The 20,246-nt window shown below is 39.7% G+C and overlaps 1 protein-coding gene across 2 annotated transcripts in view; it reads right to left on the bottom strand.

The window, feature by feature from the left end:
* Positions 1 to 19,129, bottom strand: part of LOC132391359 (mitogen-activated protein kinase kinase kinase kinase 4) — a 268,779-nt gene extending 249,650 nt beyond the window's left edge. The window contains exons 1-2 of one of the 2 annotated variants that reach the window (XM_059964431.1): positions 18,903 to 19,129; positions 18,496 to 18,561 (exon numbers count right to left, since the gene is read on the bottom strand). In XM_059964431.1, coding sequence (XP_059820414.1) covers positions 18,496 to 18,561; positions 18,903 to 18,959 — 123 coding nt within the window. In that variant the 5' untranslated portion in view covers positions 18,960 to 19,129. The remainder of the gene's footprint in view (positions 1 to 18,495; positions 18,562 to 18,902) is intronic. The other variant, XM_059964432.1, reaches the window with a different exon arrangement.
* Between the last annotated feature and the right edge of the window lie 1,117 nt (positions 19,130 to 20,246).

A 20,246-nucleotide genomic window follows, 5' to 3' on the forward strand; every position in this document is an offset into this window, starting at 1 on the left:
CTTCTTCAAAAAATTCAATAAGGTTTGTCAAACATGACCTTACACACACAAATCCATGCTGGCTACTCCTAATCAGATCCTGTCTATCCAGATAATTATTAATACTATCTCTAAGAATACTTTCCATTAATTTACCCACCACTGATGTCAAACTGACAGGTCTATAATTGCTAGGCTTACTTCTAGAACCCTTTTTAAATGATGGAACCACATGAGCAATACGCCAATCCTCCGGAACAATCCCCGTTTCTAATGACATCTTAAAGATCTCCGTCAGAGCTCCTGCTATTTCTACACAAACTTCCCTCAAGGTCCTGGGGAATATCCTGTCAGGACCCGGAGATTTATCCACTTTTAAATTTCTTAAAAGTGCCAGTACTTCCACCTCTTTAATTGTCATAGGTTCCATAACTTCCTTACTTGTTTCCCACACCTTACACAATTCAATATCCTTCTCCTTAGTGAATACCGAAGAGAAGAAATCGTTCAAAATCTCTCCCATCTCCCTCAGCTCCACACATAGCTGACCACTCGGATTCTCTAAGGGGCCAATTTTATCCCTCACTATCCTCTTGCTTTTAATATAACTGTAGAAACCTTTTGGATTTACTTTCACCTTATTTGCCAAACCAACCTCGTATCTTCTTTTAGCTTTTCTAATCTCTTTCTTAAGATTCCTTTTACATTCTTTATATTCCTCAAGCAATTCCTTTACTCCATGCTGCCTATATTTATTGTAGACATCCCTCTTTTTCCGAACCAAATTTCTAATATCCCTTGAAAACCATGGTGCTTTCAAGCCTTTAACCTTTCCTTTCAACCTAACAGGAACTTAAAGATTCTGTACCCTCATAATTTCACCCTTAAATGACCTCCATTTCTCTATTACATCCTTCCCATAAAACAACTTGATCCAATCCACTCTCTCTAAATCCCTTCGCATCTCTTCAAAGTTAGCCTTTCTCCAATCAAAAATCTTGCTAAGTATTTTCATCTCATTGTAAAGGGCTAAAAATAATGCTTTAAAACATCTTTTGAAAAAATTCAAAAAGATTGGAGAATAGTTCTAACAATACAGAAATATAAAAAGAATCAAAGTTCAGTTCATAAACTTTCTTTAGTTTGTAATTTAATCAGAGTTTAGGCAAACAGGTATTTTGCATGTACCAGTATGTATGATAACTGTAACTATGATCAAAGATTCCATTATATAGGACATCTGGCAACACCTAAAGTAATTGTTTATAAAAACATAGGTAGGACTTCATTTTTTTTTTAAAAAGAAAGTCTCTAAACCTATTGTACACAAGGTGTAGTGTTGCATGCTGCTGGATGCTGTGTAAATCCTACAACTTTCAGCAACCTGATTGCCATCTCAGAGCAATACATCAGAAAATCCTTCAGAAGAGTGAACCTTCTGAGAGAGGAGGTTCACCAGGTTGATTCGGGAGATGAAGGGGTTAACCTATGAGGAGAGATTGAGTCGCCTGGGACTATACTCTCTGAAATTCAGAAGAATGAGAGGGGATCTTACAGAAACATACAAAATTTTGAAAGGGATAGATAAGATAGAAGTAGGAAAGTTGTTTCCATAGGTAGGTGAGACTAGAACCAGGGGACATTGCCTCAAGATTCAGGGAAGAAGATTTAGGACAGATGAGGGGAAACTTTTTCCCAGAGAGTGGTGAAACTGTGGAATTCTCTGCCTCGGGAAGCAGTTGAGGCTTCCTCACTAAATATATTTAAGATAAAGTTAGATAGATATTTACATAGTAGGGGAATTAAGGGTTATGTGGAAAAGGCAGGAAGATGGAGCTGAGTTTACGAACAGATCAGCCATGATCTTATTGAATGGCTGGGCAGGCTCGATGGGCCGGATGGCCTACTCCTGCTCTTATTTCTTATGTTCTTATGTTCTGACAATGTGTCAGGCCCCAATGTATCTCTTTGGACACTGAAAACCTGTGCTGACCAACTGGCTGGAGTTTTCAACCTCTCAGTGCTGCATATGGAAGTTTCCCCACTTCAAAAAAGGCAGTAATCATTCCAGTGCCCAGGAAGAGCAGGATGAAGTGCCTTAATGACCATCACCTAGTCGCACTCAGGTTAATTCTAGCCATAACCAGCTGCTGCATGATTAAGGACCTGGATATACTGCTGTTTGTCTACCACCACAACAGGTTTACAGCAGACACCGTCTCGGTGGCACTCCTCTCTGCTTTACAGCTGGCACATGGACAACAGCAAAAGGTACACCAGGCTGCAGTTTATTAATTACAGCATGGCATTTTACACAAACATCCCCTCACTGTTTATCACTCAGCTTCAAACCCTGGACCACTGCACTCTTCTGCCATAACTGGATTCTCAACTTCCTGAGCAGGAGACCACAGTCAGTCCAGATTGAAAATTACATCTCCTCCTCACTGAGGAGCAACACAGGCACACCCCAGAATCGCATGTTTAACCCACTGCTCTACTCTCTCTACACTCATGCCCATCTGGTTAGGCATAGCTCGAAAGCCCGTCTATAAATTCGCAGACGTCAGCACTGTTGTTAGTATAATCTCAGATGCTGACAGACAGCTGCATAGTATGTTTCAACAAAAACCTGGTGCTCAATGTCAACAAGACCAAGTATTGATTATGGGCTTCAGGAAGTAGAAGTTGGGAGAACACACCCCAGTCCATTAATAAGGAGTCAGTAGTGGAAAGGGTGAGCAGCTTCAAGTTCCAAAGCAAGTCAAAGTCAGAGGATCTGATATGCAACAAAATAAAGCATTATAACTACAAAGGTGGCACACCAATAGCTCTGCTTTGTTGGGAGTTTGAGGAGTTTTTTTTATGTCACAATGACAATTGTAAATTTCCACAGATGTCCAATGGGGAGCATTCGAAAGGGTTGCATCACAGCCTAGTACAGATGCTCCAATGCACAGGATCACAATCATTTGCAGGGAGCAATAGACCTTCACCACGGCCACAACCCTGCCCACTATCAAGGACATTTTCAATAGATGGTGCCTCAACAACAAATGAAATCCATCATTAAGAATGTGATGTGATGACAACTTTGGGGAGATTGATTACCTGCACTCAATGATTTAGGAACAGCTTCTTCTTCTCAACCACGAATCAATCGATGGCAGTCATGATATTCTAAACAGTCCATGAACCAATGAACACTGCCTCATTTTTTAAAAATTATTTTCTCATGCTGCCTCAAATTTCACAACATACAAGTCCATGTTAATAAACCTGAATCTGATATTACATCCAAGTGTGCACAACCCATTCAAAGCAGACAGAAGAGCATTTTCTTCCATTTTGCAACTTACATCCCTCACCTTGCAAATTTGAGCTTTTGAAGCAGGTGAGGGTCAGGATGAAATTAAATTTCCAATCAAAAATGCATCTCACATTTTGTTATGGCAATGGGCATTGTCAACCAACTATCACCAAATCACAAAAAGATCATTGCTTTCCCACAAGTAATTTCTACTCATTTACAGTATTACCTAATAGGCTTTTTAATCCTTCCTTCCCATTTTGCTCCTGTTGCCAGTATGTTATTGCACAATTGAAAATAGTGAAGGAAAACAAACTGACCAAGATAATTAAATTTTCACATCTCCCATTCTTTCTAATTAAAATTAGTGAGCTAGTAGTATTACAGATAAATGTGCTTTCTGCACAAAAGCTTTTTTGTCAATAAAACATTTTGCAGATACTGAAAACTTTTGAGCAGCATCAGGAGGGAAAAAAAAGATTGGCTTTCCCTATAAATCAGGAATCCTATTTCAGCTGTTCATCCTTAAACCCACATCAACCGATGAAACAATGTCACTTGGTAGACAAGAATATAGCCCATCTGGTTCCACATTGGAGACTGATAGAGCCTGAGGGACAACCTCAGTAATGACTGCATTTGAGTTTAAGTAAAACCAGATGGTCGAAAAATGAAGATTTTAAAAAAGTGTCACAATAGAACAGCTCCAACCTCATTGTTAAATTCAAGAGTTTTAGATGTTTTCTAGATATATTAAGTTTAAAATACAGATTTTCACTTCTTGAACTATAATTAAATTTTGAATCTGCCAAGAAATGTCCTCAACAACCTTTATCCATAGCCCATATCACCATAGGTTGTTCCAACAATACAAATCTGTGCCAATGAGATCCAAACTGAAATTAAACAAAGCTCCATCTGAGCAAAGTGATAAACCCCATTAATTCAAAGAAACATATAATGTTTCTGATAATTAAAAGAATGCATAATGACACTACTACAAATTCATTGATACTAGAGATAATATTGGATTGGTAATTGAAGTTATCAAGCCAAAAGCAACGGAAAGTATAGTCCTCTTCACTTATGATAATGTACCAAAATGAGTCCTATATTTATAGTCCACTGAAATTAGCAACAAGGAAACACTACAAAAAGATCAATTCCCAATATACTCAAACAAAACTTCAAGAAAGGGAACGCATTACCTTGGTATATTATACTAGCTCTGACTATTGGAAATGATTTACTGTGCCAATTAAAAAAGTCCCTTAAAAACAAACTCTTGAATTTTAAAAAAGGTATCAAAGAAACATTAAATGATTTAATAGGTAATGCTTCGGCTTAGGATCAGAACATAAAGGTCTAACACGGCTCATTCAACCTCAGCAACATTTGTGGGATCTGGTGCTCAATCTAGGACAGAATAAATGCATAAAATCATTCATCATCTGGACTTCTAGATAAGTCCTATCCCGTCACTTTGTTTATTCCAGATGCCAATAATGGTATTCCAGTAGAAAAACTTTAATTTTAGAAAGAAAAACCAAGCAATGCCATTGAGTACATTGAGAAAACTAGAATCAACAGAAAGCAGCCACCATTTCTTAATTACCATTCTAAAATGTCAACATCTTCAATTTTCATTTGGCCTATGACCAATTTTCCCCTTTCACTCTCCTAACTGGGGCACGATTCCACAACTAATAAATGTAGTGAATACAAGGACGTCCCTGTGGACCAGAGATAATGAGCAATTTCTTTGGCCAGAGGCTGGTGAATCAAAAATACTGCCACAGACAGCTGTGCTGGCCAAATCATTGGGAATACGTAAAGCAGAAGCTGATGGGTCCTTGATTAGTAAGGGGTCAAAGGTTACACAGTGAAGGCAGGAAAATGAAGTTGAGAGGGAGATTAAATCAGCCATGATGGAATGGTGGAGCAACCTCAAGGGGCCAAATGCCCCAATTCTGCTCCTGTGTCTTACGGTCTCCTGCTTTGTACAGGACTAGACGGGGATGGCAGACAAGTTATTTGGTTTTGCTGCCGGGTCTATACCATGTATTTATATAAATATACTTAGCCCAACTCAATGTATGTATAACCATTTAAGGATTAGCTTTGTCACATATGCATAGAAACATACAGTGAAATGTGTTGCTTGCATCAATGACCAACACAGTCCAAGAATGTGCTAAGGGCAGTTCACAAATATTGCCACGCTTCCAATGCCAACACAGCATGTCCACAACTTACTGAAGAGTACATTTTTGCAACGTGGAAGGAAGCTCATGTGGTCACAGGCAGAAACATCTTATAGCGGTAAAGAATGATGCTAACTGCTATGCTAACGTGCCACACAAAACTACTGACTTAAATTGCTCATAGACACTGCCCCCAAGCCCACATGGGCTTATTCAACCACATAACCATTAAAGTATACCCATTTTTCTTCCATTCTTCCAACTAATACTGTGCTGTACACCTATTTGAAAATAACTTACCAGCAATTGAGCTGCTCCTCTAACCAAATCAGTCACAAAATTAAAATCAAGATTTAATTTCCACATGATTTTCAATTTCTGAATACTACAAGTCTTCAAGACTATTAAACCGCTGAATAGAAAATTTCACTAATTTACACAGATGAGTAATTAAATATTAAATAAGCACTCACTTTGTCTTTATGGCTAAATGAAGTGAAAGACTGCCACCCCAACAGGAACAGAATGCAAACACTACCAACATCAGCTCTTCTACTGGATTACCGCCATCACTGATTTCAGTATTCAAACCCAGTAGTCTAATGTCAACAGAGCCCTTAGTAATTCTCTCAAATGTCTCCAAAGCACACTTTTTGGAAAAATGCAAGAAAGATACCACTGCTGATGATCAGAAATTAATGTCAGCAAGACAGTGTCTGCCCATTCAATCTTCTGTTAAATTGTGCCTTTGCCAGTGAATACATTAATGCAAGGAATAAGCATGGAGGGGGGGGGGGGGAAAGAGGACAAATGGTGCTAAATAGCTCAAGGCAACATATTAGAAACCTGCATCGATATGATATTCATTAAAGTTTGAAACTGCTAACATTCATGTGCCTTGGACACTTTAGACAAAGCATTATCAAGTATAATCAATTATTTATGTAATTGCAAAAGAAATAGCATGAAAATGGTAACTTCATTAGTAAAATCTATTCATATTGGAGAATAAACATGACTGTACGAACAAAGCAAATGCAATTTAAAATCAACGTTTGGCAGGTTGATTTATTCTGCCCTTCATGTCAAAAGCAAAAGCTCAATGTAGGCCCAAATGGCAAGATAGCAACCAAGACAGGGGAGGGGGGGTGGGAGACCACTAACCCTCAAATCTTACTTTAAATTAATACTGCCGTTTTCAACAGGACTATGCTCACTTGGAAATCATCACAAACAGTTCACTTGGGTTTTAATCCCTCAAAGATACCATGTTGCAAATTCAACAAGTAAACAAAATATTGAAAACTCTGCCGAATTCTTCCAGCATTTTATGTGTGTTGCATTGGAAAAAAAAATACATGGTTTTTGAAGAAAAAGAGTTAGCTCCATAGTAATTTCTGCATGCTTAAAAAGCCATTTAAAGAGCTAATAATTGCTACTCCTATTTGGTCAACATATCAATGCCAACAACTTAAACCCCCAAAACGAGGGAAACTTTTCCCCCATTCAGAGAGAGTGTTCGTGAGTGTTTGGAATGCACTGCCTGAAATGGCAGAGCAGTGAGGTACTCCCAATATTTTAGCGGCAACTGGATAAGCGCTTGAATCACCAAGACAATGGAAGGCAGTATGCTAAGTGTGGGTAAATGTGACTTGTCTAGATCTGTACTTCATGGTTGGCTTGCATACGTCAGGCCTGTTTCTGTGCTGTGCAATTGGGAGTATGCTACCCTGAATAACAAACATGTCCACAAAGTTTTAAAAACCATACAAATGAGAAAAATTACAGATATATTTGTTTTCAAGTATTCTGTTCAGTCTGAGACCAATAGGTTTCTTTCAGTTACAACTTCTATCTTTTGGTAAGATTAATTTTGTGAAGTGCAGCATCTCAAAGTTGCCTAATCTTAAGGAAATGCTGTAAATATGTACCATAGCATCCAAGAGAGGAAATGCTACTGAAAATTATCACAATACCTCTTGCTTTACAGTCATTTGTTTTCAAAATGCAACACTTCAGTATAACAAACTACAATGCTAACAATCAGCATTAGCACACTTTGACATAACCAATTTTGAATTTAAAAAATGTACATACTTCCTGCATATTAATTTCAGTTTGATTTAAAATGTTGTCCAAACACTTCAGTATTTCCAAGATAGCATTCCATTCTCAGCTCATAGCAAATTACCTTCAAATTTATCCATTAGTGATAATTCAGCATCCATGATCTCCCACTGAAGCTCATCACTTTGTATTATAACACAACCTTACAAACACAAGTCAAAAATAAATACTTTCAGGAACATGATGTTATGTTTGAGACATAAAATGAAGTTTGAAAGATGGTGCAGGCAGAAATTGCTGTAAAACTTAATTTGGTCTTGGAAAAGATTCTTTACATTTTGGTGTAAAAGTCATTGGGTGCTCAGAATAAATTCAGGTAAAGTCATGGCTATTCATAGGATGTTAGTACTCATTCAGCAAACATTCCAGCACCACTTCTTGCCAGATTTTCAATTACTCCTAAACATATTACTTTAATCTGTTCAAATTATCTGTTTCTACTCTTAATGAAGGTTTAATTCAAATTCAGACACCTAGGACTAACTTCACCATTCAAATACCTGCAACTAAATGATGGTATCAAATCAAATTCCAAGATGTATATTAGAGGTGAAATTCTGAACTGTATCATAGTATGAACTTGGTACGTTCATTACTGCCAGCAAAGTTTTGGATAGCTCCGAGTTTAGGAAATGTCGATTCCAAGGAGTAGTGTAAAACAACACCAAAATAGATAAGTCTGGACACAAAAAAGTACAATGAGATTTTCAGCAGATGTTCAAGAGCAGAAGCAGGCAATGATAGATGTGCTGTAGACTATCTTACTGACAGAGGATATGGGAAAACCTAATTCACCCAGCGAGCTGAAACTCAATCAAGACTCAGCTGTGTCAAATTTCACGTCAGATGAGCTCGCGTTCAAACTACATTTATTAAAGTATGCATACTGCATAGGACATTGAGATTTGTTTTCTTGCAAGCAACCACAAAACACAAATACACTAGAATCCACTAAAAAAAATCCCACACAACAAAGACAATCAAACACCCAATGGGTGACAGTGAAATAGTAAACAAATAACACAGACCACTAACTGCAGAGTTCCTGAAAGTGAGTCCACAATGACGGAGAGAGTTCTGTGCTGAGGTGAGTGAAGCTGGCCCAGGAGCCCGATAACAGCAGGCCGTAGTCATGGAGACAATTCTGTGCTGGAGTGAGAGCCGATGGTTGCAGGCCATAGCTAGAGTCAGTCCAGTGCTGAAATGAGTAAACCTCGCTGAGCTGAACACTGGCTTGTCCTTCACCCTCGACCTTGAAGCCTTGATCAAATCATTAAAAAAGTAAACAAAAACACATGTAACATGAACTGCAGAGTCCCAGAAAGTGAGCCAACAGCTGCAGAGCCCAGTCAGTGATAAGGCGAGTGAAGCCCATGCAGGAGCCTAATGGCAGCAGGGCAACAACTGCTCCCAAACCTGGCAACCTGGTACCCACGACTCCTGAGCCTCCTGCCCAATGGTAGTAGCAAGGGGGCAGAGAGACAGAGAGAGACAAGTCAAACAAAGGCAGACAACACTGAACATCTGTTCGCTTTCACTCTCCTCTTCAACAATTTTAATCTTGCTCGACACCTTCACCAGCGCAGAGGAATGGAGCCAACCACAAATTCATCCTCCATCTCAATGTCCACTCCCAGCAATGGCTTTCCTGGCCATACCTATACTTTTGAGAGTCTATTTCACTCAATCCACCTAAAGGATTGCAAAAGGGCCAGATCATTTTCTCTTCAAAAGAGCATCCTTAAAAGGGAAATTACAGGCTACAGACTGCAGCCATCATAGTTCAGAAGAAATTTATCTACTAGTAGTTTAGTGAGTTGTTTGCAAAATATCGCCATTGGTCGCTGACAACATCTTGCCATAAGACACGAGTAATAAACTCCATCAGTAAGAGTATCAAATTCCAGGACAGCCACATCCTGTAGACCATCTCTAGTGATGACAAAGCACTATTCTGCACCAAGGTGCCATTATACACTATTCATCTCCAACTCTGTGAATACACAATTCTTTATTACCTCAAATTAGTACCCATTACAAAATATTCTGCTGTTTATTCTTGCATAAAATGAGTAAGCGATAAACATAGTGGAAATTCACACACAAGTATACTTCATTGATACAAGGAAAATAACTTTGAGAAATAATCTTGAAATATCCAGTAAAATTCATAATATTAACAATGAAAATTACCTTTTATAAATCTGCAAAACCAAAGTCACAACCTACTTAGCTCAAAAATAATCCAATTTTTACTAAAACTGACTAGTTTCTACAAAGTATTTAAAAATTAGAATTGGATGCGAGTGAAATGAAGTATCATTTTACCAATAGCAGATTACACAAGGCAAATGGAACAACAGTGGCAAGTAAAGCCTGAAGCATGAGCTAAATGAACAGCTGAAAGCCTGTTACTAAATAACAAAAACATTTTAAAATGCTCTGGATTAGGTGGCATTAGTGAAGAGAGAAAAAGCTAAATAGAAATACAAAAATTAAAAAATAATCATTTTAAAATGCAGAGAAAGAGTGGAGCGAACACAGACAGTATTGATGACAGGGAGAAAAACTATACAACGCAAAAGGTAATGATGCCAGCTGAACAAGAGGTTGAAAACCTATTAATTGCAGTTAATCCAACTACAGAACATGCAAAAGGAAGAATAAAAACACAAATTGAGGCACAAAATGCTGCATTTGGTAGAAAACGGAAATAAACATGATTGGAAAATCTCATATAACCAGCATTTGTAGAGAGATCTGTTTTGGCTTTTCATCAGAACTCTTGAACTCAATGCCTCCCAAGGACTAACGTTCAGCGTTAGAAGATGAGACGCTGTTTATCCAGTTCATGTTGGATTTCATTTAACCAGTCCAAAGGGTCAAAATAAGAGCGCAATAGAGAATTAAAATAACATAACTACAAGTTCAGGGTCAATAAAGTGCACTAAATGGAAAGGTTCTTCAACGTGGTCATGTAAGCTACATTTGGTTTCTTTAACATTGAAGAGAATAAATTCAATATGAGATCAAATGCAACATGCTAGACTGGAATTAGAACAAGAGAATCACTATTTTACAAGGGCAATGTCGAGGCCACTGGTTGGAGGGAAAGGAAGTGGTAAAACCATGAGTGTTCACCACTTGCTGCTGCATGAGGTGGCGCTGGTGGAGAGTGAAGAGTGAACCAGGCAGCAGCAGAAGGAATAGTCCCTTCGGAATTCTGAATGGGGAAGGGAGAGGAAGATGCATCTTGTGATGGCATTATGTTTAAGGCTCAATAATAAACTGAATCATTTCAGGAAAGTAAACTTTACAGTTTGCATTTGATCTGCCCAGCTCTGCTCTCTTCTCTCAGGATACTATTTGATTGGTGAGCACTTTGGGCATTCTTCTACTTTAGATAGCCAGCTACTACAGCTTTTCTCCAACACATTCTCTCCCACCCAACCCCCATCACCTCTTCATTTGCTTTTAAATCTACCTAATCCAGATACATCATTTATAATTAACCAGGCTAACCACCCTTTCTTAGCCAATAACACTTAGCTTGCGTGTATCTCAGTCTCTAGGGTATCACAGACATTCCCTACCTCTGCAATTTAAAACATGCATGATCTCTGAGTACAGATGGAAAGTCATTAACCTGAGACATTAACCCTGTTTATCTCTTGACAGCTCTGCTTACTGTGCTAAGTATTGAGCATTTACTATTTCCAGCACCTATGTTTTTGGTTTTCATCAACTCTATTCCTGCACCATTGTCTCCAACATGATCAAATCATCCCCTTCCTTCAAGCCCTGAAGAACACTTGGTTTTGACTACTACTGTGCACAGTAAGAGCAACAGAATTATGCTCCTCCCAACTTCTTGTACATTCATGTAAATTATATACAGCCACCTTTCTGTACATCACCAGCATACGAACTCAGTCCTTCATCCAGATCAAACATGTCCTACTTTAATATAAATCCTTCTACAACAAATTTAACCCTGACACTACTCACTTAAAAGTTACTTAAGCAACTGACAGTGACAACACAAACTGAATACAATTGTGATGACAAGTAATTCATTGTCATTAAGCCCCATGCCTCTTGTTCTATTCTAACAAGAATGAACACACAAAACTGAGATACAATTTCAGAGATACAGCTGGAAACAGGCCCTTAAGCCAACGGGTCCAAACTAACCACGGCATCTTCCCTGCTAGTATCAGTTGTCCACATTCAGGGCAGAACCTTCTAAGCACCTATCCAAATGCCTCAAATGTTGCAATTGTATCTATCTCAACCACCTCCTCAGGCAGCTTATTCCAGGTACTCACCAGACCCTCTCAGGCGTCGTTTAAATTTCTCCCCTCTTGCTTTGGACTCCACAACTCTGGAAATAGAACTATGACCATCCACCTTATCAATACCCCTTATAAGATAACTTACCTTATAAACTCCTATGAGGTCATCCTTCATACCCGTGCTCCAGGAAAAGATATCTAGTGTGGCCGATCTCACCTACAACACAGGCTCTGAGTCCAAGCAGCACACTCGTAAATCTCATTTGCACCCTCTCCAACTTGGCAATGTCTTTCCTGTAACGGTGAGCAAAACTATACAATAGTCCAAGTGGGGCCTCACCAATGACTTGTATACTTCCAAGTTGAGTCAGTGGTAAGGAAGGTAAATGCAATGTTAGCATTCTTTTTAAGAGGACTAGAATACAAAAGCAAGATGCAATGCTCAAACGTTATAAGGCATTGGTCAAACCACACTTGGAATATTGTGAGCAATTTTGGGTGCCTTATCTAAAAAATTTGCTGACACTGAAAAGGGTACAGAGGAGAATGAAAGGGTTAATGTGTGTGTGTTTGATGGTGTTGGGCCTGTACTCGCTAAAGTTAATAAGAATGGGGGAGGGAATCTCACTGTAACCTATCAAATATTGAAAGGCCTAGATAGACTGCATGTGGGGAGGATGCTTCCTAAAATGGGGAAGTCTAGGACCAGTGGGCACAGCTTCAAATAGAGGGATGTCCATTTAGAACAGAGATGAGGAGGAATTTCTTTAGACAGAGGATGGTAAATCTGTGGAATTCATTGCCACAAACTGCTATAGAAGCCAAGTCATTGGATATACAAATTTACAGCAGAGGTTGATTGGATCTCGATTAGTCAGGGCATCAAAGGTTATGGGGGAGATGGTCAGAGAATAGGGTTGAGAGGGATAATAAATCAGCCATGTAATAGCAGCGCAAACTCAATGGGCCAAATGGTCTAATTCTGCTCATATGTTTCATGGCCTTAATAATGGAACAACGTTGGCCACCATCCAGACTTTTGGAACTAGGCCAGAAGCTAACAACAAAGCAAATACCTCAACAATAGCCTTCAGTGTTTCCATCCCTGACCTCCAAGGGTGCATTTGGTTAGGCCATGTGGATTTACCCATCTTAATGCACTTCAAGGCTGCTAACACCTCTTTTCTAATAACAAGGATATGATTCAAAACCTCATACTTATTACCCTAATTTCTTAGGCATCAATGCTATACCCCTGAGAAAATATCAATGAGAAGCAGACATTAAAAATCTCAGCCATGTCCTGCAGAAAGGACCTAGTCTCTCCCTAGTCATCCTTTTGGTGTTATTGCTGTCCCTTTCCATGCTTTGTGGCACATCACGCAGTAACCTTGCCATTTCTTTAGCAATTATCTGTTTTTTTTTCACAAAGCCAAGTTGCCAGCTCAACGCTCATCCCTGCACAAATGGAAAGTGTGCAAGGAGTCGACCAGATTTGAACATGCGACTGCTCGTCTCGAAGTCCGGTGTGGACGCCACCAACCAGCAGTCACCCTTTTACTTCTTGGGATTATCTTTAACTCTGCCTGCCAAATCAATCTCATACTCTCTTTTCACTTTTGTGATTTCCCTCTTAAGCCTGCTCTTAAACTTTTTGTTTGTCAAGGGATTTATTTGTATCGAGCTGCCTAAACATGATTTACACTTGCTTTTTTTTTCCTTGACCAGAGCTTCGAAATTTTTTGTCAGCCAGGGTTCCTTGACATTGGTATGTCTGCCCTTCACACTAGCAGGAACATGCAATCCCAGACTCTAGATATAACCACCTTAAAAGCCTCCTATTTGCCAACGTGCCAGTCTCCCATTTGACCTCAGCTAGATCCTGCCCTATGCCCTCAAGATTGCTCCTGTTCAGGAGTTTAACCTGTGAACCTGTTCTAAATTTTTCCATAACTATTTTAAAACTAACAGAATCACAGTCACTGGAGCCCAAGTGCTCCTCAACTGTCATTTCAGTTACTTGATCCTCCTCATTCCCCAAAGAGGAATTCCAACCTTGCTCCTTCCCGAATAGATGTCTCCTGATACTGTGTGAGAGAATCTGCTTTGGATACACCACACAAAATTCTGCCTGATCCAGGCTCTTTGCACTTCGGGTGGCCTAGTCAATATAGAGAAAATTAAATTTTCTAATAAAATTACCCTAGTATCCTCACAACCGATGTCTCAACATCTGTCAAGTTCCTGTGGATTATTGGGAACGTCTATAACATAGCCCAACTGAGGTGACCATCCCTTTTCTATTTCCAAGTTCTACCTAAATGGCTTTGATAGAGGATCCCTAAAGAATATCCTCTCCAATCATTGCTATTATGTCCTCCATGATCAAAAAGGCAACACCCCCTGCACTAATACCTGTTCTTTTCTCATGTCTAAAGTACTGAGACACTGAGTTGGCATTCCTGTGCTTCTCTCAACCACACTACCTCTGACCCTAGAGGCAATCTGCGCCTTCAGTTTCGGATCTTGCACTGCTAGATCCAGTTCACACCAAAGCATCAAATTCACAGATGACACACAGTGGTTGGTCTCAGCAACAACGATAACAAGACAGCGTACGGGGGGGGGAGAGGTAAAGCTGCTGGTCGAGTGCTGTGAGCCCAATTATTTGAGTCTCATTGTAGTTAAAACCAAAGAGATTGAGGACTTCAGGAAGATGCAGGCTGACCACTCCTCACTACACGTATACAGCTGCTCCATGGAGAGATCTCAGAACCAAGCACATAACAGAACCTCACCTGGTCCCTTAACTCTAACTCTTTGATCAAAGGCTCTACTTCCTGAGAAGACTGAAGTGAGTGAAGTCCTTCCTGCCCCCACCCACCCATCTTAACCAATTTTTACAGGAGCATTAAGAGTGTCCTGGCCAGCTACATCACTGTCTGGTATGAGGATTGCAAGGCATCTGACCACAAGCTCCATCAAAGAATTGGGAGGACTGCTGAAAGGATCACCAAGGTCTATCTCTAATGGAATGGAAGAGATTTATCAGGAATGCTACATACACAGGGCCCTTAGCATTGTCAGTGATCCCTCCCATCAATCCAACAATCTCTTTGAACCCTCCCCCCACCATCAGACAGGAGGTAGCGTAACAAAAGCTGTTAGAATGGGAAGCAGCTTCTTCCCCCAGGCCACAAGACTACCGAAATCCCTGCCACCACCCAGCTCTTATCACATATGAAGTACGTTTACTTTTAAATTTGTATCGCATATGCCCCTAATTTATTTGTTGTTAATTTGTGGTAACATTACTTTTTGTATTATATGTGAGACTTACATGTACTGTGTTGTGCATCTTGGTCTGCAGGAACATTGTCTCGTTTGGGGTATACATGTGTACAGTTGAATGACAAACTTGAACTTAATCTGTTATAACTATGTGCAGTGAAGTAGATGCTATTTAAAGCAGAGTGATACTATCTTTCATTGTAAACATGGCTATCCTGATTGTTTAGGCTTAGACTCTTATTGCTGTATGTACCACCTACAGAGTTGGAACAATTCAATCAACAACTTTCTCTTCAACATGTACTTTTTCCTTAATAAAAACTTAGAATACGAGTACTTTTCATTATGAGTTCACTCTCTCAAGTTCCATCCCTCAGCCAGACTAGTTTAAACCCTCATTGGTGGCAAAGGCAAACTTCCCTACTAGGATACTGATCCCTCTCCAGTTCAAGTGCAACCCATCCCTTTTGTACAAGTCACCTCTACCCAGAGATCCCAATGACCCAATAACCAAAATCCCTCTGAACTTGAGTGCCAGAGAGTTGACTACCATTGATAACCCCTAAATGAACATCTCCCCCAATAACATGCAAAGAGGTATACCTTATTTGTGAGGGGAATGGCCACAGAGGAACCCTGTTCTGACTACTTGCTGCCTTTATTTCATTAGTCTAATGCATGTATCTTCACTGTGACCACCTCCCTAACACTCTGATCTACGAAACCCTCAGCTTCTGTGTGATTATGTGTACATCCAACTGCACCGCCAGTTCCTGATCTGCTATGTCAGGAGCTGCATCTGGGTGTACTTCCCGCAGGTATTGTCACCATGGAGACTGAGGTCCCCTGATTTCCCAGGAGGTGCATTCCACAGCCCTAATACCATCCTGTCAATACTCACAGACCAACAAAATAAAACCTTACCTGTTGTCTCTTGTGACTTCTCAATGAAGCATTATCCAAGAACTTTATTCACTCTAAAATGCCTGGGTCACTTATTCCTCCATTTCACACCAAAGCCTCAGCTCTCCACTCATGCACTAGCCCACTCCAACAACAGCTGCTCTGTTTGACACTAGATTTTTATTGACTGCTACCAATTAGCTTATTAGCCAATCAACTATTAACTAACATTTTGTAAATATACCTCTTTTAAAGCCATGTTAACTGAAACTCACTGGGAAGTCCTGAGACATACCTCCAAAACTCTCACGCCTCTCGCTTCGAAGCCCATCTCTTCTTAACCCCTCTGAATATAGATGGAATCTGGAGTATTAAATTTTATGATATCTCAAACCACTAAAAAGAATTTGTGAAATTATCATCCTCCTCCATATCCTTTAACAAAGATACCTTATTTCCATGTCTCAAGTGTCTCTTTTGTAGCATTTGCTTAATGGTGCAACTTTAAATACCAATAGCATTTGAATTGTAAAAATGGGTAGTGTATATAAAGAAACCCTGTACATCAAAAAGGTTTTATGATAGAGGATTAGATGTCCTTCACAGAAAGCAGAACATATGCTCTTGCAGAGTTGGAACAATTCAATCAACAACTTTCTCTTCAACATGTATTTTTTCCTTAATAAAAACTTAGAATACGAGTACTTTTCATTAGTCTACTAAATATAGAATTGTCAATTATACCATGTAGTCAGTAGTACTCAGTTTATTAAGTAGGCATTAAAATCTTCAACTGCTCCCATGATACTGAAGAGCTAATTCAAAAAGACTGACAGAAGATGTCCTCAGTTATTTGACACACCAGCGTATGCAGGTACAAAACGATGCAATACTAAAAATCCTTTGCAATCAAGTTAAAATATTACAAACATGAGGCATCAAGTATTTGACAAAAAAGTCTCTGGTACACATCTTCAAAAGGCAAATTAATTTTTTTAGGCAAGCAATTTCTTCTGCATGTTGTACAGGAGAATAAAGGTAAATAATAAGTTATTATTTACTCACAGTATCCCCAAAACCACACAGCTGCATTAATTTTCTACAACAGACTTGAGGTGTGTCACAAGCATCATTTAAGAAAAAGATGAACACTACAAATTCCAAAAGTCTATGTAATTTGGACTAAGTACTAAAATATTGCAAAAGAAAACAAACACCATAAAGTGGTATAACAGTCATGGAATACACCATAGTAAAATATACACAAATAATTCTTTCATCTAGCATGGAGGAATTAGAATACTGTATTTATAACACACAGCAAAACAGATTACTATAAAACCTTCTGCTCCAGTTCTTCTCCAAAAAAAAATGATGATTCAACAATCTATACAAACAAAGCAACAGAAAACTTTCTTGGAACTGGGAAAAAAAGTTTTAGCAACCCAGTACTTAACATTCAATGTGAATATCTTTCACAGATACTTTGAATAGAATTGGATACAAAGTTGCCTTGACAGCCTAAACAACTAAAATAAAGCCCTCTAAGTTTTGAACAAATAACCTTGTTACATAATAATATACAAAAAATTCAAAACAAAGCCACCTTTTCACTCAAATCTTTTCACAGTAGTTTGGCATTAGTTTGTACAGGGTGAATCTGATTAGCATTAAACAAAAAAATGCTTCAACCCCTACTTCCTCTCATCTCACTTTCCATTTATTATCACACTTAACATCCCACTAAAATCTTGCTTACTTACATAAATTGTTATGGAAACATTTAAAAAAGAGCCCCCATCCAATTCTCCCTGCATCTTCAGTGGCAGTGGTCCAACTGAACAAAATAACTGATTAAACCAAGCACAATCAACAAAGACTTGCTCATTTCTAACAGCATATCCAGATTAACACACATATAGGGTGGATGTAACAAGAACCACTATAGTTTTGGAAAAGTTGGCTGAGTTTAGTGATTCCTCATACTCTGCCAAGTCTCCAACCACTTTGTCTAATACACAAACAACCACTGCATGAGAGGCATTTCTTGTGCAATTGTTGATCATACAATCATCCTTAAGAATCTGTTGCAAACTGTCATGTAACAATAAATCAATCCTACAGTAACTGAATTAAAGATGAAATAACACACATTATACATTGGCAATATTTGTGTCTTACTCCAATTTTATCTTTGTCCCATTGTCTGGATATGGCTCATAAAATTATAATGATCGCTAATTATGAAGTGGGGAAGACAGCGAATCGTGATGTAATTTAACTATACAAAATCTAAGTTTCAAATTTTACAGAATATGACTCAGACGGAACATATACATCTGCGGATGCACATGAAAAGGGACATAGGAATTACGTTTAAACAAACCTTATAGACTTGTCCGTATGTGCCGTTTCCCACCACTTCAACCAATTCAAATATGCCCGCTGGGTCCTAAAAAAAAGATTTTAAAATTTCGAAATGTAATTATTGGTATAAATCCCAAATCTAATCTAGCCGGATGATGGTGAGATGCAGCTGTTGCGCCCTATTTCCATGCACATGCCAATACATGCACAAACAAAGAAAGCTCTGAACTGTTCCTGCTCTTCCTATCAAAGCCCAACAAACTGCAAAAATTATCTGACACTGGCTGAATTTTAACAAAGCAACCTCACTACTATGTGCAAGTAAGTTTTAAAGCACGAATATATATGTGCTGCTTCCGTCTAAGGAGTTCACATTGTCTTTCTATGAAACTGTTATTCCTCCTTCAAAGCCAAGCCTGTACTCACCCGCAAAGAGGAGAGATCTATCTCTACTAGACTTTTAGCAGGAGAGTCGTTCGCCATCTTCGTTAAATTTGTGGGTTTTCTTCTTTCTTTGCCCTCCTGTCGAGTAGGATTCGTACATTTAGCGATGCATACGAGCTGTGGGAAGTTCTCTCCTCTGCTTTATACCATGTTCAGGTGGCAACAGCCGCTGCTCCCGGCTCTCCCTCACTGAGCCACACAAACACAGGAAACGGCTCCGCTAGCTGCGTCTCACTGAATGACTGACTTGGACGAGAGCGAGTCTCCGCGCCGCTGCGACCCGACAGGCACGCGACCGGACGCAGGGACGAGCGGGGGAGCGGGCGCGCGCGACCGGACGCAGGGACGAGCGGGGGAGCGGGGGAACGCGCGACGAGCCGGAGCCGGAGCCGCGAGTCAGGGTGCGGCCCGCTGCGCCGCCGTCTGCAGTCCGGGCAGCGGCCAGGAAGCGCGCAGCCGGCGGGACACGCGGCGCAAAGCCCGCCGATGCGATTGTTATTTCGCTTCGTCCGCCAGCACGTTTCACGCGTTCAAGTTTCTGCAAACAAAGGCGAGGGTCGAGCGCGTGCACGTCCTCCGTGCACGCGCTGAGGGACTCGTGCAACGCGTCAAACACCAGCGGAAAACACGCAAGCTTTTGGCTTCTGGGTAACATGATTGTAGCTGCTCCCCACCCCTGCAACATCGCTGAGGGAGGCTTTTCCGAACCCAGACAAAAAGGGGTTTTTTCATATTCATAGAGGGGTGTGGTCATGACTGAAACAAGAGTTTGGCAAACTTTACGATACATGCCATATTAACATTGTTAATTTAATGTCAACATTTATGAATTTAACAAAGCTGTGCATTTGAGCAGAGCGGGAATAAGAGTAAAGGGAAATAAAATATACCCACAGGATAACGTTCCGTAAATATCTCGCTCATGTCAATGGGTGCATTGTGATATGTTTTGTGACAGTGTTAACTGAAGACTACACACTGAAATCGCCAATGAAGACAAATCTTAGAAGACGTTTAAAACCTCATGCACGGTAAAACTTGTGGAAATGGCAATTGTGGCTTGAATCGTTACAAGCAAATGCGGCGAATCATTAACAAAACATTCAACGCATTTTTCTTAACAGGCGTGCGCATTTTTATTGAATATCTGTTAATTTAAATAAAAGTATAATGCGTAAATTGCAGATCAGTATCAGACTTGCAGAACAGTTTTTACGCAACTTATGTTAAAGTTATTTTGAAATTCTGAAATAAGACCGATAGAATTGTTTATCTCACAGATACAGGCATTGTGTACCACAAGTTCGGCGTAGAGTTGCCTCCAGA

Source organism: Hypanus sabinus, chromosome 3 (assembly GCF_030144855.1).
Source record: "Hypanus sabinus isolate sHypSab1 chromosome 3, sHypSab1.hap1, whole genome shotgun sequence".
Classification (NCBI taxonomy): domain Eukaryota; kingdom Metazoa; phylum Chordata; class Chondrichthyes; order Myliobatiformes; family Dasyatidae; genus Hypanus; species Hypanus sabinus.